The 16,079-nt window shown below is 37.2% G+C and overlaps 1 protein-coding gene across 3 annotated transcripts in view; it reads left to right on the plus strand.

Moving 5' to 3' along the window:
• Gld (Glucose dehydrogenase) overlaps positions 1-13,500 on the plus strand; it is a 179,136-nt gene extending 165,636 nt beyond the window's left edge. For all 3 annotated transcript variants that reach the window (XM_067759177.1, XM_067759176.1, XM_067759178.1), the window contains 3 exons: positions 7,059-7,463; positions 9,295-9,626; positions 9,693-13,500. In XM_067759177.1, coding sequence (XP_067615278.1) covers positions 7,059-7,463; positions 9,295-9,626; positions 9,693-10,505 — 1,550 coding nt within the window. In that variant the 3' untranslated portion in view covers positions 10,506-13,500. The remainder of the gene's footprint in view (positions 1-7,058; positions 7,464-9,294; positions 9,627-9,692) is intronic.
• The last annotated feature ends 2,579 nt before the right edge of the window (positions 13,501-16,079 follow it).

Below are 16,079 nucleotides of genomic sequence, written 5' to 3' on the forward strand. Positions count from 1 at the left end.
ATAAAGCATAATTTCTGTTGACTATGTAAATAAAAACAGAACTATTTTTTATAATCCATCAGTATCAGAGTCTTCAGAAGATTCGATGTCGTTGTCTGCTTCATAACTTTCAACAAAATATTTTTTAAAGCTGAGATCAGAACCCTTCGAATATTTGTTTCTCTCTTTTATATTTCTTTTAAATGCAACTAATGGATCTGATGATAATATCAAACGGGTCATTAAATCCGTACTGCTTTGTACTCTTCCAGTTTTTCGTGTATGATTAAGCCGATATTTTCTTATGTTTTTGTGTGAACATTCTAAGGCTTCTTTGGTTAAAGAACTTGATAAAAAACGTGGAAGTACAGATTAAGACAAATAAATCATAACATAGCTTAAAACTCATTACCTGTTGGTAAATCAAAGTATTTAATTACATCACATCCATGTACTAAAACTTTATGTACAGAACTTGGCATGTTATACCAACCATAATTTTTTAGGTATAATTCTCTTGATTCGGTCAACAAAACACTAAACTCTTGGGTTTTTGTTTCTTTTCCACAGGAGAGGACTCTAAGCACCAGAGAAAAATTATGGTTAAGAAACTTATCCAGACGAGTAATTTCTGCAGGAACGTCAATATTTTCAAAAAAACGTCGAGCTGTATTACCATCATTAGTTGTGCCAAACCCTTGTTTGACTTGGTCAATTATCAAACCTGTTTTATCTTTGAATTCTTTTTGAATACGGGTTTAATTTCAATAAATTTAGCCTTATTTTCTACTCTGACTTGCTATTTCTTAAAAGGTAGACGGTAGGCTATGTGGAGTGTTGATAACCCAAATTTATAATGATCTGTATTTGGTATTTTATTGACATGTAAAAAATCTGCTCGAAGAATTGGTGTTTGTTAAAACATTAGCTACTGCACCGTCAATCATAGTGCAGTGCATGACGTAGGAATTTTCAGCTATTCCCTTCTTATTTTTGAACATATCGCATTCCAAATCATCAATCATCTGAACCATTTTATAATAATCAGAATGAATAACACCTTTTCCTTCTTTCGTATAAATAAATTTCACTGGTCTCCAGAAGAGAGTAGAAGCAGGAGTTCGGTTGACCCATATTTCATTACCTGATGAGGAATCGATGAGCCTTAAATTTTAAACTTTATTGGTAACAAAGCAATTACGAAAATAAATTCATCTGAGAGGTCTTCCACCGAGAATTTTTGCTTATATCGACTGTGCCCAGAACTACCATCCATTCCCCATTTACATATAAGTGAAAGTTTGCCCACTGGGTGTTTGTCTGAACAAACTTCTAAGATGTGTTTTGATGTAATATGCAGAAAAGCCTTTAAATTCACTTCTGCTGAAGTTTCCGTCGCTTCTATATGTGGTACTAAATTGTGTTTGAATTTGTTTAACTCAGACGTGCTTGGGAAACAATCCGTATGCATATTATTAACAACCTTGCGTAGTTTATTATATTTTCTTCTGATAAATCTAAATCTAAACATAAGGCCAGCGCTTCAAAGGGCTTAAGACACTTCTTTATAGTGTTATCAGGCTCTTTTTCACTTTTCGTTACTTTCCGCGCAGCATAAGTAATTTCTTCCTTACTATGTTCTTCAAGTATTTTACTTATCTTTCCCGATTTTGACTTTTCTGAAACTACTGAAAACTCTACTTTGTGGTTTGCCTCTTTTTCCCTTACTGGTGCTTGGTATCTGAAATTTATATTCAATTAAAAATTTTCACACTACAAAGAATACATTAAATACATTATCGGGATCTTCAGTTTCAAAGACTGCCCATTGAAGCCAAGAAGAGTTCCATTTAATAAATCGCTCTTTTTTATAGGCAGCTTCTTTCCACTTGTTGTTCATGCCATAATTGAATCTATAAACAATTTTCCTCACAATATTTCTATCAAATTCAAAATTAGTTAACTTTTCACAAACAAAAGAAAAGTACTGATATTCTTTCTTTAAGGGGTGTTTCTAACCGTAAATCTACCAAATCACTATTCCCGATTTTAATTGACATTTTTATTTATTTATTATAAAAGTTTTATGTTTTGGCTTTCGACACTTTATTTTGAAGTGAGATAAACAAGTGCTGATTTACCTGCTGCGGTCACTTGTTTTCACACGTACATATGTGCATTAACGTGGTTCAAGTTTATATTTAAAAAATGTTGGCCTTTTCAGTATATTGTTACTTATACTTTACTTTCAATTTTAAATTTAAGAAAAATCGGTTAAGATATAAAGGGTGCTCATTGCTGTTTTATATTTTTTTAATCCTGATTTTTTTTTTTGTTAAATGTGTAGAAAAAATATGTCGAATACAAGTTATACATGCAATTTTAAATTCGCGTTGAGCACCATCTTCCACTAATAGTAAAACTATGAAATTTTTCACAGATAAAGTGATTAGTTAGGTGAACAAAATTATAAAAGAGATCTATAAAAAAAAAGAATTGGACCACCGTAATGTGCATTTTCGCAAAGCTCTTTTCGTTTGTGCTTAAGCTAGATATGCAGATGAAGATGAATATGTTACATATTTATATTTCTTTTGTGTTCGCCTTTCGTCTAATGCTAAAGCGGTACCAAAAAAAAGGCATTTAGTCACTTTTTCAAAATTGAAGATTTTCGCGAGGCGGAAGAAGGCGGAAGAGATTTCGATTGTTTCTATTAGTAGAAGGTCCAAACTACTATGAACAAAAAACAAATTCACCGGCTTTCACCGGCTTGGGTTTTCCTTGTCTCCAAAGTTTACCAATTTTCGGAATTTGGTATGTTTAATCATATATTTATTTATTAATAAAAAAAATATTTGTATAAATGTTTTTTTTTATGAACCATACATTTTTTGGTTTGTCGCGTGTATGCAAAAGTTGATTTTGCTAGGAATAAAAATATATTTTAAAAATTTTTTTAACTGCGACCACTTTTATGTGCGAAACCCCAAAATGAAATAGTATGTAGAAAATAGATGTATTTTGAGGGGGTGTGTGAGGCAAAAAGTTGTTTTTATCACAAAACAACTTCTGAACTTCTCTTAGTTGGAATTTTAGCTGTAACTCGACATCAAAACATCTAAGTTTCAAGACAGTCGATTTTTGTCTAATGCTTCACCTTCGCGGCACTGTGCGTCGGACCCTTAATTACCATTAAGAGATAAGCCTTTGGGAGTTCCAAAGTTCAAACAGACTCCTGCCATTGTTCCTTTCGACAGTGACCGGTCAGGTGCCCAATTAAATTTAGAGATGAGGATTGGTGAGTTCAAATTTTTCAGCAGACCACTTGTCATTAAGACGTACCGCATGTACTCTCATTGGACAATCACCGGTCAGATCCTCAATAAATATTTAGAGATAAGCCTTTGTGAGTTCTAAAGCTTCAGGAGAAGACCTGCTATTAAGATGTTCCCCAAATATTCCTATTAAACAGTGAGCCGTTTGTCCACCAATTAACATTTAGATATGAACTTTGGTGAGCTCTAAAGTTTCAGCAGGAGTATTCGCCCAGCATTTGCTCAGCTGAAGCGATTCTCATCTGTATAGGAGCACCCCACAGGCTACTCTGAATTCCCTACAGCCTTCTCCCTCTGGCTCCGAGAACATAACAGTTGCCAAGGATACTGCTCTGACCTGGGACTCAGATACATGTTTTATTTCCACCTCAACACAGTTGAAGTAAGAACAGCGGCTTATCTACCCGGATGGTTTTTGATTTCTCTTATGGCCCTTTTTTGCGGGAGGGCTAAAAAATGCCTAATGCACCATAATTGCTGCCGTCGCAGCAACCGTGCGTCCGTAGACTAAAAAACAGCCCCGTTTTGGAACCGTCCCCCACCCCGCTACCACTTCGCATTACTTCAGGGTGGCGTTCCATATTTCTCATTTTTTAAGAGCCTACTGTTGTCCCTGCATACAGGTTCCCGCTATTTACTCTGAGTGTCGATTTAATCGCCACTGTATCGCCTGCGCGTTTCTCTGCGCTCCCTCTCAGCATCCATGAGGCGTGTCATGACTATAAATGCCATTTTGCTCACTGCAGTCCAGCACTCTTTCCTTTTGCACATTTGTGATACTAAATTTCTCGTGGTAGGTTCCTCCCCAAAAACTCTATTTCAGGCGAGTCTTTCCTCGTGGAATCTAGGGCAGTGGAACATGACGTGCTCTGCGTTTTTTAACTCCGTGTTACACATTGGACAAAGAGGATCTTCCTCTATCCTATGCTTCCATAAATACTATTTAAAACCGCCATGTCCACTCAGTATCTGCGTGAGATGGTAGTTCAGTTCGCCGTGCTTCCGCTCATTCCATTGAGCTATGTTCCAAACTAGCGTGAAGGTCCAACGCCCGTTACTCGAGGCCTCCCACCGTTATTGTCAGTTAGCTATTTTTTGTGTCCTTGCTCTTCAGATGGTCACTAGATATTAGTGTTATACAGATCGGTCATCGCCTGCCAGTAAGTCCACTGGGATTTTCCGGGTTAGAACCAGGATCGCGTCATCGGACACCGTCCGATAAGCACTTGCTATTCTTAAAGCTGCAAGTCGGTACGCTGGTAATATATCTTTTTGATGGGTCTGTTTACATCTATACCACATTGGTACTGCGTATAGTATTATTGAGCTGGTTACTGTGGACAATTTGTGACGTGTAGCTTCGCTCGGACCACCAATGTTAGGCATTATTCGCATAAGTGCTCCATTAAATTCGGTAACCTTCTCTCCCACCGCTCTGAAGTGCTCTTTGAAAATTAACTTAGAGTCAACCTGCAATCCTAAGTATTTTAGAGAATCCATTGAAGTGATTTGATGATCCCCGATAGTTAAGACTAACTCGTTCGCCGACCGTTTGGAGCTTATTAATACCACTTTCGTCTTTTGGCTAGCCAACTCCAGTCCCGTATTATTCCTTTATTCTTCCTACGGCGTCATTACATAATGCTTGAAGCAGGTCTAGTTTCCTGGCCACTACTACTACTGCGATATCATGAGCATATCCCCCAATTTGCGTGTTTTCTGGTAGATCAATATTTAGCACCCCGTCGTACATTACATTCCAAAGCGTTGGACCCAGAACAGATCCCTGTGGGACGCCTCCAGTGATTTCGTACTCTTTTGCTCCTTGATCCGTGTCAAAAAGAAGTACTCTGTCTTTAAGATAGCTACCTATTATTCTGCGTAAGTAAGCTGGTGTGCCGAAGCTTCGGAGCGCTGCCATTATCTGCATCCAGTTCGCAGTGTTAAAAGCATTATTGATATCCAACGTAATCAGTGCAGAGAACTTCCTTTTACTTTGGCCTCCAGAGATGGCTTCTCTAGTTATATTGATGACTATTTGTATTGCATCTACGGTGATCTTGATTTGCGAAATCTATATTGATTATTCGATAAGCCACCTAGGCTTTCTAAAGTCAGTTGTAGGCGCTCGCTAATTATACGCGCGAAAACCTTTCCTAGAGAATCCAGCAGAGAAAGTGGCCTGTATGAGGATGGTTGCTCGGGCTGTTTACCACGTTTCAGTAATAGGACAAGTCTTTGTCATTTCCACGGGCGAGGGATCAGAGCTTCTTGCATACAGGCATTAAAAAGATCAGTAAATAATGTAGCCCTAGTTGTGATCGCGGCTTTAAGGGCTATGTTTGATACAACATCGGGTCCTGGGATTTGTTATCAGCAACTCTTTTTACAGCGTCCAGCACCTCTTGCTCTGTAATTTGCGGAACTTGCGTACTTTCGAGATCCTCGCTTGAATAAGTCCAGCGATTTTGTGCCGGGGAAAAGTGTTTCGAAAATAGTGTTCATTAATATCGGGCACGTAGGTTGCTGTGATATCGGTCCTTTAACTTTGGCCATCACAGTTCTGCAGGCTGATCCCTAAGGATCTAGATCGACATTATCCAGCAGTTCCTTAAACCACAACTTCTTGCTCGTTTTTATGGCATTTGTAAGTTCCTCTCTATGTGCAACATAGGTGCCGTGTAACTCCGCATATCGTGGCGATGAGCGTGCCCTCTGCCCTATTCTTCGTGCTTTGTGACATTTTCGACGCAATTTCGTTAATCCACCAATATACCGGAGTGCGATGGGCCTTAATGTCCGCTTGAAAGTCATAACAGTAATAGTGCAGGTTGACATAAGCCTTTCATGAGCCTTGCATCTCAACTTCGAACCATCCTTGAACCACTTAACTAATCCATTGTCCCAGACGAGCCTCCCTCCCTAGTCATAGCGACAGAGTTTAAGCCTCCAAAGAGTGCATGTTGGTCCATAGGAAGTGCGTAGTCCTAAAACTTTTTCCTTGATTTTCCTCAGATGTTAGATACATAGATGGAGATTGAAAGAAGCTAACCGCCTCACTTATATCTATTTTGAAATCTCTCTTAGGCATCGCATCAGCAAATTCATTCCCTTCAATAGTGTCCTAGAACCCAGTCAACGGAGACATAAAGATGCCCCATAGACGCCAGGGAAACTTGACCACTCCGTACGATATTCGATTTCACGAAGCTGGAATCGAATGCATTTAAGGTAGCCTAGCTGCCAATAAAACATTGATTTCTGAGACTGTACAGCCTTGGATAAGTCTAGCTGTTTTCTGCCGCATAGACCTTTGCCTGGAAGACACTGTAAAAGTTTGTATGTCGGTAAGACTGATTGACTTGCGAATAATTTAAGTACAGCCCAGTCCCAGTTCCTACTTTGAGCCATCTGTGTATACTGTAATGCCCTACCACTGTGTAAAGACTCATTTACATGAACGCTTTGGTCGTTGGTGTCAGCAATTCCTGTAATTTACATTAGGTCGGTTTTGACATCTATTATTGTTTTCAAGTCATCTGATATTGTTGCGTGCCTAATCGGCTATAATTGCTGTTTTTGTTAAAAGTCTTTTATATTAGGCGTATTTTCTACTTTTATAATAAAAATAAATAAAGAACGTAACTTTGTTAAGCTGGGATTTTCCAAACCTTCACTTATCGACAAGAATTGATGTTATATTATACTCACCCTTTTTTTCATTTTTCTTTTCACTCATTTCAGGTGGCGATGAACCTGTGGGCGCACAAATACCTTCAATGTTCTTGAATTTCCTTGGCAGCGATATTGATTGGCGCTATTCTACTGAACCAGAACGGATGGCTTGTTTGGGATCAGAAGGACAGCGTTGTTCGTGGCCTCGTGGCAAGGTTTTAGGTGGCACATCGGTACTAAATGGTATGATGTATATACGCGGCAATCGTGAAGACTATGACAATTGGGCTGCTATGGGTAATCCGGGTTGGTCGTATGAAGAAGTGCTACCATTCTTTTTGAAATCTGAAGATAACTTACAATTGGATAAGGTGGATCCAGCTTTCCATTCATCAGGTGGGCCACTGCCAGTAGGACAATTTCCCTACAACCCACCATTGTCGTATGCCATATTGAAGGGTGGAGAGGAAATGGGTGAGTTTGAGTTTGAGTTTTGTATTCTTATTGAAATCAAGAACGGTAAACTGAATATGTCCATAGTGTTACCAGATCGTATCAAGAACCAGGACCTATGTTATGAAATAACTCCGTCCTCTTGGCAAATACCAGAAGCTTGCTATGACCTATCCTACTTGCTGGTTCTAGATCTGGTGACTCTTAATTAAACAAAAAAGTGTGACTTAGGTATACAGATACTTTTCTAACCCATCATTTTAAACTAAAGATGGCACTAACGCATCATCGATTGTCGTACACTGTCGTCCTGTGTGTCGATTTCAAAGCTACCAGTATTGCAATAATAGGGGTTTATCGGGCACTATTCCTATCAGTCAGCATCTCATGTTCCTGATTCACAGTGCAGTTCACATCCAGTTTCTGTGCTCTGAGGATGTCTACGTTCCTCATCGTACCAGCTGGTCTTACAGCGTTACTTATTGGATAGGAAATATGCTCCTACCGCCGGCTTACATTGTTAGCTCGAATATTACTCTCTTTTTATTATTTTAGTAGCGATAAAGGCGCTTCCCCGAGAGTTTGGGGGGTGTGGTCGATGTTGATAGTACGCTCCCTCACTAGAACTTCAAGTTACTTGCTGGTTGGCGATCCAAAACTCCGGCAGCTTAATACATATAGGAATGCATTAATATTTTTAATACTATCCATTAGGACACTATCCTTGTCTATCTTGGCTGCCATAGACTGACGATCCTAGTCAATATTTGGATCCTGTAAAACTTGCAAATCCAGGACGCTATTCCTGCATATATATCAAGCGATTATCAACTTCGTTTCGCGTTTTGTGATCGTGAGGCAGCCATATAGCTTGGCTAAACTGAAACCTGGTACTAGAGGTTACCATAGCCGCGGAATAGTTAATCAATTGCTTTCTGTTTACCCCATGAATGCAAAACAGACTTCTTTCTTGTTCATTCGGGCACTGAATTCTTCAAGCAAGGAAATTAGTATTATGTCGAGGGCGGTAATCCTATAATAAAAAAAAAACAATATATCAAAGAATGAAACCTTAATGCCGATTGCAGCGAGGCTCTCATTGACTTGGAAGATTTGGCCGAACAATTTTAAGTCGAATAAATTTGCATCAGATTTCTTCATTGTTTTATTTTGAAAGTGTTACGATATCATATCACGTCGTTCATACTAGTAGTTACTTCAAAGACTTTTTACATTGCTTATTTTTAGTATAAGGCCAGAGTAAACCAACTGTTAAAAATATTATTTGAATCTAAATTATAGTGGGTGGGGTATTTCTTAAGTTAAAATTCGCTCTGGTTACTCAGTTATTTTATGGTTTAATTGCTATTGCCCTCATAGCGACAGGTTTTCATCAATTGATATGGCATCATGTTATCTCAATGCGATATCACATCACATCTGGCTCCAGTAATACGAAGACTGGCATCTCGCAAATTTTTTGTCAGGCCTGCTGACAGTTTTCGTAGCTCAATTTTTATTCAAAAGCATAATTTGTAAATTGAAGTCTGTCACATGTATTTACATTCATATTCTAAGTCAACTTAATTTACATATCGGCCATATCATATATTCAAGTGCAGCGTTGTGCTTATATGTTTTTTATTAATATATGTAACAGCCAGTAAAAAACGGTCAGTGTTACATACATATTTCATTACAACACAAAATACTATATGTGACCTGACATCACATCAGATTTTAGTCAAACATCACATACTTGTTCATCACATGCTTATCACATGCTGAAAAGACATAAAATAGATGTTTGCTGTAAATCTGCTTCTATAAAACTTCCCTCTCCTCATTTCAGGCTTCGCAGTGCAAGATTTAAATGGCAGCAATTCTACCGGTTTTATGATCGCTCAAATGACAGCACGCAATGGCATACGATCAAGTTCCGCACGCTCATTCTTGCGTCCAGCGCGTTTTCGCAACAACCTGCATATTTTACTAAATACAACCGCCTCCAAGGTTCTCTTCAAACCTGACAGCAAAACTGTAGTTGGTGTGGAAGTAATCGATCAATACGGTAGCACACGTAAAATATTTGCCAAGAAGGAAGTAATCGTTAGCGGTGGCGCTGTAAATTCGCCACAAATACTTTTGCTCAGCGGTATCGGACCAGCTGATGAGCTAACGAAGGTACAGTATAGGTTTTATATAAAAAAAAACTGTATAATGAAAAATTAACCCTTATCCCTAACGCAGGTCAATGTACGTCCCATACATGATTTGCCTGGTGTCGGCAAGAATTTACACAATCACGTCGCTTTCTTCACCAACTTCTTCATCGATGATACAGACACTGCACCATTGAATTGGGCCACCGCCATGGAGTACCTACTCTTCCGTGATGGTCTAATGTCAGGCACTGGTATCTCAGATGTTACAGGTAAAGTGCATACGCGCTATGCAGATGTGCCCAATGTGCCGGATTTGCAGCTATATTTCTCGGGTTATACAGCCAGTTGTTCACGTACTGGGCAAGTGGGCGAACTACTATCGAACAATATGCGTAATATACAAATTTTCCCCGCTGTCTTACATCCCAAATCGCGTGGTTCTATAACACTCGCCTCCGCAGATCCATTAGCGCCACCTCGCATTGTCGGCAATTATTTGACTGACGAACGTGATGTGAAAACATTAATTGAAGGTATTAAAATTGCTATTCAATTATCGCAGACTACGCCACTCAAACAATATGGCATGCGGGTGGATAGAACACCGACAAAAGGCTGTGAGTCGATAACTTTTGGCACTGATGCTTATTGGGAATGTGCAGTACGCCGTGATACTGGTCCGGAGAATCATCAAGCAGGTTCATGTAAAATGGGACCAGCAAACGATCCATTGGCGGTGGTGGATCATGAGTTGAGAGTGCATGGCGTACGCGGCTTACGTGTTATGGATACGTCAATTATGCCACAAGTAACGTCGGGTAATACGCATGCGCCAGCTGTGATGATCGCCGAAAAGGGAGCGTATATGATTAAGCGTGCTTGGGGTGCCAAAGCTTGACGGCTAGACGCAACGTGGACGCTGCATAGAGTAATTTAAACAAAAAAACATTAAAAAAAAATACAAAATTATTAAAAAATTCAACAAAAAAATTAAGTAAAGAAAAATTAGTTATTTCAAAATTTAAATTAATTATTTAATGTTAAAACATTTTTTAAATAAGTATTACGAAAAATCCTAATACCTAGCTAATTCCAAATATTCCACATTCCAAAAAACACGTTTGACTTTTTCCACTTCGTTTCTTTCAATTTTCGACCTAACCTCAAAACTTGATCACTCTTTTCTGCGTCTCAACGTTGCCGACTTCTTAAATAATCTGAACCTTATCCTCGTACATACATACATATTTAAGTAACATCCTATAGTTTTAGAAAATTCAGGTCGATTTTCGAACAAGGCCTAATAAGCTTAGCCAGAAGAATGTAAAAAACTATCTGCACGAAACCTTTTCTTAACTCATTTAGGAGCTACCTACATTACAGCCCAACTGAGATTAAGCAAACAAACAAAATTCTGCTCATATCAGTTTAAAAACTTTATGCTCTATATGTATTCTCAAATGTGAGAATCGGAACTTTTTGTGGGAAAGTTGCTTCTTCCTTTCTTTAGCTGGCAACTGTCTAGTTCAGCGCGTAGATTAAAAACACCAAGGGATTTCAAGTTCACCTCCTATGCAAAAAACTGGTGTAGGTTCTCATTAAAGCTCCTTTTATACCAGCCATGTGCACAGCGCCCTAAGAATTCCCTCTGTTGAGAACTTCATTGGGCAGTTCATCTAATGCTCTCGTCGTCTATGACGTAGTCTATAAAGGGTGTAAAGAAAAAGAGGCGAGGTAATATCCTTTTTGATAGAACCAACTTTCGTGGTAACGACGGTACGATACTAACCATTGTTAATTCATACAAGTGGCAAAAGTTTGGAAAAAACGTTCACAATAGTAAACAGCCGCGATCACCTATTCAATCGCTGTTCGATTACTTAAGTCATTTGCCAATAGTGTTTTTCAATCATTTTTGTTAACGACGTGTGCATTGCATTATTTACAAATTTTAAAATGTTTACTTAACCGGCTGCTAATATTTTATCTAATAACTAGATTTTAGAAATTAAAATGAATATGTAGTCTGATTTTTTGTATGCAAAGTTAAAAGAAAAGCTGATTTGAAACACAAATGGACCGTTCATGGCATTTCAATTTAATAACGGCGAGCAAAAAACAAACCTTTCTTCCATTCTCTGGACATTCGCGACAGCCATTCTCCCTGTCAGCTATTATTTGACAGGTAGGTATGGCAATGACGGAATCAAGGCGAATTCAGTAGAGGTGGTGTTATCCCAACAGCTGATTGCTTCTTCTTGAAAATTGTCCATACAAAGCCTTGTACAACAATATGTCAGTTAATCGAAATCAATGAAAATTTTCTTTTGACTTGACATTCTTCTGCACGGCGAATTGATTGAATTCGCTTTGCCAACACCAGGTATGGATTCGCCTTAGACGGAATAAAACTATTTTTTACTTGTATGAATTCACAATGATACTAACGTTCCGGGGGTCAATTCCCTAACTGTGAAAAACCGAAAAATGTACACTCATTGAAAACTCATTTGCACACACAATTTACACTTTAAATTTTCATGTGATTCTGTAAATTATTGTGGACATTGTTTAGCTGAATGAGCGCTGAATATAAAAGTCTTATGTCAGTGGGAAAATATTCATCAAACGCCATGAAAACAAAAAAGTAATCCTGCAACAGTGCGTATGAGTTTTGAATGTTACAATAGTGTACACTGGCTGTCAAGAAAACTCACGAAGTTTTTATCAGTGAGTTTTTTTGTTCACAGTTTTGCTTTACAGAATCAGAATTTCAAAGTTTACACAATTTCTTGTGTATACTTTAAAACTCACAGTTAGCAGATAGGCCCCTGTTTTCTCTAGGGTTGATTAATAATAGTAGGGGTTTGCTTGAAACTGAGAAACTTTTACTTTCAAACTTTCTTTCCAATAAATCAACTGGTTGTATAAGTTCCTTTGTACTTTCTGTCTCTGGTTTAACAAATTTTAATTTTTATCCATATTTTTTACGATGGCCTGAATATTTCAAAAGCAACCCTGCAATTACCTTTTTCTTTAAGTAAAAACACATTTTGCTACTCCATTTGATAATCTATACATAAATATTTAGCTTTAACAATTAGTTTTTCTTTGAAATGTGTTATTATTTACTATTATTCTTTTTCTTTAAAAAGTAAACAAAAAACGTATACACGTTTCTTTATAGTTTTAAAAAATTATGAAACTATGTAGAAATATTTGAAAAAATTAATTAAAAAATATTGAATTAAGTAAATATCAAATGCAGAGGCATAAAGGTTATGAATTTGAAAAAATTAAAACAGTTATTATTAAAATTTTATCAAGTTTTATTTCAAGTTTTTAATTCCTCTTTTTAGGTATTAAAAAAACAATTTTAATGATCATACTTATATCAAGTTATTAATTCTTTCCATATATGAATGTAATAACATTAAATTGGGCCCCTTATCAGAAGTAATTTGCTTCAATATTTCCCCAATAAATGACAGTGTGCTGCTGTAAAATATACAGGGATGTCATGGAACTCAATCGCTGTCCGGATCTTATTTGAAACTAATAAATATATATGCGATCAGTACAAAAAATAGCGATTTTATAATTTATTTTTATTAATCTATACTTAAATGAAGATCAAAACAAAAATGTTTAAACCCCCTAGCATCTGCAAATGCAGTTCCGACAGCACTTGGGTTCCGCAACACTCATGAATATCTCATTTTATAGAGCGAAATTGCACAAAAGGTGCGTGTACTTAATTGTTGTTTTAACAAATGTTTATGTGCATGTGTATATTATAAAGCATATACCTAACTGTTTATATGAGTGCACAAAATGAATATAATAAATAATGATTATAGATTGAATAAAATAAAATTAAATAATTAAGAAAATGTTTCACTTTATTTAACCCTATACACATAACCTTCTAAGATGCCCTTTTAAACATAACCATTCGTCATATCAACGAGCTATTATTCGCGATATATAAAATCGGTTGAAAATATATATTTCTGAAAGTTTTAACACACAGTTATATTAACCCAGTATATTTTAAGTAAAACACACAATAAATTAAATTTTTTGTTAGTATATTTTTTTATAATCTATGTTTTTATAAAACGCTCTCTTTTGAGATCACTGTGAGATAACATACTTATAAAATCTAAAAAAAAACAAACGCAACAAAAACAGCATCTTCTTCTTTGGCGATATTTAACTATATTCTATTTTTAATATGAAAAAAATTTCATTGCAAATTTTTTGAAGCACATTGTGTGCAAAAGTCGATTTTGTGTTCACCACAAATTGCAATATTGCATTTCGAATCTCGGAATCTCAAAAAACTACCAAACTACGCGCTTTACAACTCCGCTTCTCAAGAGAGCTCAATGAATACTGAGTTGACAAGTAAAGGTATGGCGATCATCCTGAATTTTAAAAAGTTACAACGATATTTCTATCTTCTCTTCGACGATTCGACGAAGGTTAGGTGTATAGGGTTAAAAAGAAATCGATATGTGATGGGTGCTCCACGCGAATGTGCCCTACTCTTAATTGTTTTAGGTATTTTACTATATATCTACAATGATCGCACGACGGACTCAAGCACCCTAATTCCAGCACTCTAGGCAACGTAAGCACCAAAAGTGAGCCTGTGAATTAAGCTAAGGACAAATTAAGCAGCGCGACATGTAGCGGCGCTTCATTGTTTGCCTATTGCCCTGCAAAAATCGTTGGCTCATGTGGTCCACTTGTGTCATACTGGAGTACTCCTTGGGTTACTCGGATATAATGCTGAGCTGGAGTATATGGTCCAGTCCTAGGACATCGCAATGTTAATTGGACCATATTTTTTGTATGAATTGTGGTTAATTTTGGAGCACTCGTATTCCATACATGCATGCATAGAGGGGTTGCAGGGTTGATCAACATTGCCGCTCATGGCCGCGGCGAAAACCCTGCATAAATCGCGAGTACTCCATGCATGCATGTACGGAGTACTCGCTATGAACCAAGCGAGTTCTCCAAAATTAACCATAATACATACAAAAAATATGGTCCAATTAACATTGCGATGTCCTAGGACTGGATCATATACTCTAGCTCCGCATTACATCAGAGTAATCCATGGAGTACCCACAGTCCAATAAACATCGTGTAGTGATTACAATCGTTAAAAACGAGCAATGATCGGCTTAGAATATGTTCGTGTAGAAACATGTGTTGGTCCATTGCTGCATTACAGTGGAGTATAATGGTAAGTACTCCAATGGACCACATGATCCAACGATTTTTGCAGAGTAGTTTTGCTCCCGAGATATCAACTGCTCCATAAGAATACATGCAAATAATACTTTGCCGCGTAGTGTAATGCACCTTAATGTCCCTGCAAAAATCGTTGGATCATGTGGTCCACTTGTGTCATACTGTAGTACTCCATGGATTACTCTGATGTAATGCTGAGCTGGAGTATATGGTCCAGTCCTATGACATCGCAATGTTAATTGTGTCATACTGGGTACTCCATGGATTACTCTGATGTAATGCTGAGCTGGAGAATATGGTCCAATCCTAGGACATCGCAATGTTAATTGGACCATATTTTTTGTATGAATTGTGGTTAAGTTTGGAGCACTCGCTTGGCCCCTAACGAGTACTCCATACATGCATGTGCGGAGTACTCGCGATTTTTACAGTGGTGTCCTTAGCTTAAAAGTTGACATAGTCATAACGCCATAAATGGTGACTTATAAACATAAAACCGTAACCAGATAAAACAGCTGATCGAACCCACCTTATGGAAATAAATGTAATCGATTAATGGTGCCATACCATTGCGCTAACGCCATAACCATACCATAGCCAACCAATTGGTTTTGGTTTCTCGCCATATCCATAACCTAAAAATGTTTGAGTTGGTGAATTTAATAACTTTTTGTAGGTTTTATTAGGGGGACTCATGAAAGCATATAAACTTATAAGGTGTAAAATTATATCCATTTACACACGCGGTTATATGAACGCACCTAGTAATACTCTTGATAAACTTGATTGTTTATCAGCTGTATTATTGCTGAACAAAATTTTTTTGATTGTTATGCAAATTAAAAAATGCCAAGATTAAGTAAGAAATCAAAACTAAAACGCATTTACTTGCTGATGTTGGAGATTTCTGATGAAAATGCCTGCTGTAATGTCTGCAAGGTTGCATTCCTTTGAGTTTACCGCGTTTACACAATGAAATGTGCGTGTAAATTTATACAAATTGTGTAAATGATTTTTCATACAAAATTTGACAGCTCGTTTACGCACTAGATAAATTTATACGTTTACACACTTTATAAGGCATTTATACGGTTACATGAGTCCCCCTATTCATTGTTTTGGATACGTTATGACTAAGAGATTTATTTTTTGTGGAATATGTTTGTAATTTTTTCCGTGTTCTTCATTTTTATGAAGTTTTTTT

Source organism: Eurosta solidaginis, chromosome 1 (assembly GCF_040869045.1).
Source record: "Eurosta solidaginis isolate ZX-2024a chromosome 1, ASM4086904v1, whole genome shotgun sequence".
In the NCBI taxonomy this organism is placed as follows: domain Eukaryota; kingdom Metazoa; phylum Arthropoda; class Insecta; order Diptera; family Tephritidae; genus Eurosta; species Eurosta solidaginis.